This window comes from Nerophis ophidion, linkage group LG08, assembly GCF_033978795.1.
Source record: "Nerophis ophidion isolate RoL-2023_Sa linkage group LG08, RoL_Noph_v1.0, whole genome shotgun sequence".
Classification (NCBI taxonomy): domain Eukaryota; kingdom Metazoa; phylum Chordata; class Actinopteri; order Syngnathiformes; family Syngnathidae; genus Nerophis; species Nerophis ophidion.
In genome coordinates, this window is record NC_084618.1 from 58,374,711 (window position 1) to 58,378,729 (window position 4,019).

A 4,019-nucleotide genomic window follows, 5' to 3' on the forward strand; every position below is an offset into this window, starting at 1 on the left:
AACATTCAGTCCTGATTGCTGTATAGTCCCCTTTACAATACTGTTACAGCTGTTTTTTGTGTAACAAAAACTTCAGCCATATCACTTCATAAAAGCACTCCAAAGAAAAAACATAACATTTCCCCCATCCCCCTTTATCGCCTCTCATCCCCCGCTCCATCCCGCAGGAAGCCTGGTCTTCCTGAAAACAAGCATAGGAGCACGGAAAGGCGCTAGGCCCAGGTGGCGGGGCGGGGGGCAGATGTGCGAGGATGTTTTTGCCATTCTTCTACCCCTCAGCCTGTCGCAAGTCTCAGCGTAGGCCCATCCTGAGGAAACGGGGCTCACGTCACTCTGTGGCTGAGCCACTTTAGTCCAATACTGTAATTATGTAAAGTAGGACACTGCATGCAGCACACTCAAATAGTCACTGACAAGCATGTACATACACATATGGTGCACATTTTATCTTGACTGTGATGTAATTAGATTACAACAGAGGCTTTAATTTCAACAAATGAATTAGAAAAAAGTAATGCACAGTAAATTAGCTCAACATTAAATTGTATATCAACCAAGAAATTGTTGTAAAATTGTCTACTAAAATGAATCAGCTGCAGCTTCGTATTGTGTAATAATAAAATATGAAAAGGAGAATATCTTTGAAAATATATGCATGCATTTTTTTTTCTCACTCTTTTGCAACCTTCTTGCACATCTGTAATGTAGCCGTCTCTTTCAGACGTCCTATGTTTTAAACTTCCATGTGAATATAGATTTATATAACATGCATGCCATGGGTCATTTTTGGCCCACATTTCATTTTATTTAACTGGCCCTCAATACATTCTAAAAATACAACTAACAAAAAAAAGAAAATAACATTTATGGGATTGGGGGGGATACTGTTAAGTTGGGAGAATAAATTTGAAAAGTTAGGAAAATAAAATCATTACATTTATGAGAAAAAAGTAATTTTAAAAATAATAAAATCATCTTTAAATGCACGCTGTTGAAACAAATGAGACTTTATTTGAAGTATATATATTACACCCAAAAAAATGCACAATTATCTTTGGAAAATGTTGTATTATGAGGAGATTACATATATAATATAAATTATATAATCAAGTAATACAATTCAGTGGGAAAGAAAAAACATCTAATATTGGTAAAAAAAAAAAAAACGATATGGAGAGAAAAAACTGTTATGGTCAGTTGTAGTTGTGGTCATTACCCTGCACATGCTAAATGTATCATGTGTGGACAAGAAGACATGTCCACAGATCTTAGCATGACCGTGACGGAGGCCAGGATAACAACAGGATGTTTACAACATGGGGAAACTCTCCATGGACAATCATAAGGACGATAATCATGTCAGCTTTCATGCATATGCCTCATGATGACCATATCGGATATGGACATTTACTTATTATTATTAATTTATTTCGACATTTTGTGGACTATACCTGACTATTAATCTGGTCAGTTTGCCATGACCCACTCTAGAAAATTGAAAGAAAAGACTTTTTGCACACACGCTGACGTCTGAAGTGGTCAGCTGCAGGTGACAGCCACCAGAAGGACACTGGTAGTTTGTGACACCCAGGGGTGAAGCCTATTCACTGGGCTGCCTTGTTTCTTTCTGCACACCGGCGGTCACACATCTCACTTGGCTGCTGCCTCCACCACAACCACCGCTATGGCGATTACCGACTTTCTAGCACTCTCTGACATTACCTCCGCCATCAACGCTTGTAAAGGTAACAACTTATCACCGCTTATGTAGATTAGATATCAAAGTTAATTTGTGGTGTCTTTTTTTTTTTGTGTGTGCTTCCAGCAAAGGATTCCTTCAACCCAAAGATGTTTTTTAAAGTTGTGGGTCTATCAAAGAAGACTCCAACTGAGATAGAGAGGGTCTTTAACATCTTGGACCAGGACAAAAGTGGCTACATAGAACAAGATGAGTTACAGTTGAGTTCATTATCGAGCCTCGAAATTTACTTTGCTTCTTCCTTCGACTGTTTCAGTGAGAAAGGCATTGATTGTTTCACTCACTGTGCTTGCATTAGACTCTTCCTGCAGAACTTCTCCAAAGGAGCAAGGACCCTGACTGCCGCCGAGACCAGAGCCTTCCTGCTAGAGGGGGACTCCGACGGGGATGGCAAGATTGGATGGGAAGGTATGAGTGAAACAGAATCACTATTTATGCTATACATGTTTGAAGAGAGAGACAAGCATGGAGTTTAAATAGAATCCCTATTTATGCTATACATGTTTGAAGAGAGAGACAAGCATGTAGTTTCCCAAAAAAACAAATGCTTCACACAATACTTTTTTTCTTTTTTTCAATTCAGCAGTAAAACTAACCTGTCTCACGACGGTCTAATCCCAGCTCACGTTCCCTATTAGTGGGTGAACAATCCAACGCTTGGTGAATTCTGCTTCACAATGATAGGAAGAGCCGACATCGAAGTAAATATGAAAGATTAAAAAAAAATAAAAATAGTTATTATTTACCTTAATTCAGCTAAAACATACAGAAAGGAGGGAACTACAATATCATAAACATAACTTTAATAAAAACATGTGTTTAGCTAAAACAAAGTAAAGTAACAGATAAAATACATGACATGTTTTAATTATCTTAATTTGTTAAAATTATAAATAAATACAATTATTATTTAGTTCAATTCAGCTAAAAAAAAACATGAAGAAAAAAGTAAAATATAAAATACATAATATTTTTTAATTAAATATGTTAAGTTCAATTTAGCTAAATAATTAATTAATAAATACAATTAATATGTATTTCAATTTAAAAAAATAAATATAGGATAAGGAAAATATATGAAATACATTAAAACAATTATTTAATATGTGTATTTCAATTTAGCAACAATAAATGACTAAAATTAAGTATGAAATACATGACATTTTCAAATGGAAAAACATATTTCAATTCAGCTAAATAATGAATAAATACTACAAATATTTCTTTAAATTCAGCCAAAAATAAAGTAAATTAAGGAAGATAGTTCAATATACATGACATGACATGTTTAATGAAATATGTTTAGCTGAATTGAATTCAAATAAATATTATAGTAAAATATTAAATGTATGGCACTTTCAAATCAAAAACATTATTTCAATTTAGCTAAAGAATACATAACAACAAATACGTATTTAAATTCAGCTAAAAAAAATAATTAAGTAAAATAAAATATACAATGCATAGTATTTTTCCAATCACAACACTATTTTCAATTTAGTGAAATAATAAATACAATCAAAATGTTGAATGTGAAATGAATGGGGTTTTAAAATAAAACAAAATAAAAACATTTTAAAACAAAAATAATACCTATACAATACAAATATTTGAAGCAAAAATGTTATTAAAAATGTGAAATAAAATGTCCACATTTCAAAATTGAAGGAAGAGGTACATGTTTTTATTAATTTGTATTGAAAACATTGTTACATGTGTACATTTCATTACCATATTTCACTATTTATGAATGCTCAGATATGATTATTGTTCTATTCCAATATTTCTGTTTTTTTTTTCGCATTTCAGAATTTTCTGCGCTGGTCAAGTCTTCATAAGAGCATCTCTCTATGAATGAAGTTTATTTTTTGTACGGTTTTGATCTCAGGTTGGATTTCTTCATGTAATGTTAACTATAGCTACAGTAAAAAATAAGTCTTTTATGTTTGTAGGGACAACCTTCCCGAGTAAAGTGTTGAAATTGCTACATGTCATTGTCCATACAGGTTATAAATAAAGATACTCTTCTCCATCAAATATTGCTTGTGTGATTTATTCTTGAAGTGTGTCTCATCGTCACTCTTTGTCTTGCTGTCTTGGAACAACAATACAAAACCTAAAGTGCCTTTCAAAATAAAAAACTGAAATCAGATCCACACCTATGTACTTAAAATGACGTTTATTATTTGTGCTCCAATAATTATTTTATGTGAGTTATTTTTTGTCGCTATATTTTGCCTGTAATCAAAACCCCTTTGTG

General features: G+C 33.0%; 1 protein-coding gene and 1 long non-coding RNA gene across 2 annotated transcripts in view; one reads left to right on the forward strand and one right to left on the reverse strand.

Moving 5' to 3' along the window:
* The window catches only part of LOC133558025 (uncharacterized), a 20,375-nt gene extending 20,105 nt beyond the window's left edge, over positions 1-270 (reverse strand). Inside the window, exon 1 of the long non-coding RNA XR_009807884.1 lies at positions 1-270. This exon is cut by the window's left edge and continues 82 nt beyond it. This is a non-coding gene — a long non-coding RNA (uncharacterized LOC133558025).
* Positions 271-529: 259 nt separating this feature from the next.
* Positions 530-3,796, forward strand: LOC133558023 (parvalbumin, thymic-like). Its single transcript, XM_061909077.1, has 4 exons — positions 530-1,745; positions 1,826-1,958; positions 2,058-2,167; positions 3,569-3,796. The coding sequence occupies exons 1-4, from the start codon at positions 1,685-1,687 to the stop codon at positions 3,595-3,597; spliced, it is 333 nt and encodes a 110-aa protein (XP_061765061.1). The 5' UTR covers positions 530-1,684; the 3' UTR covers positions 3,598-3,796.
* Positions 3,797-4,019: the final 223 nt, after the last annotated feature.

Excerpts from the sequence above, each read along its gene's own strand:
- LOC133558023 (XM_061909077.1), top strand. The coding sequence starts at position 1,685 with ATGGCGATTACCGACTTTCTAGCACTCTCTGACATTACCTCCGCCATC. Across the intron at positions 1,959-2,057 it reads ATAGAACAAGATGAGTTACA|ACTCTTCCTGCAGAACTTCT; the intron begins GTTGAGTTCATT and ends TGCTTGCATTAG. Across the intron at positions 2,168-3,568 it reads TGGCAAGATTGGATGGGAAG|AATTTTCTGCGCTGGTCAAG; the intron begins GTATGAGTGAAA and ends TTCGCATTTCAG.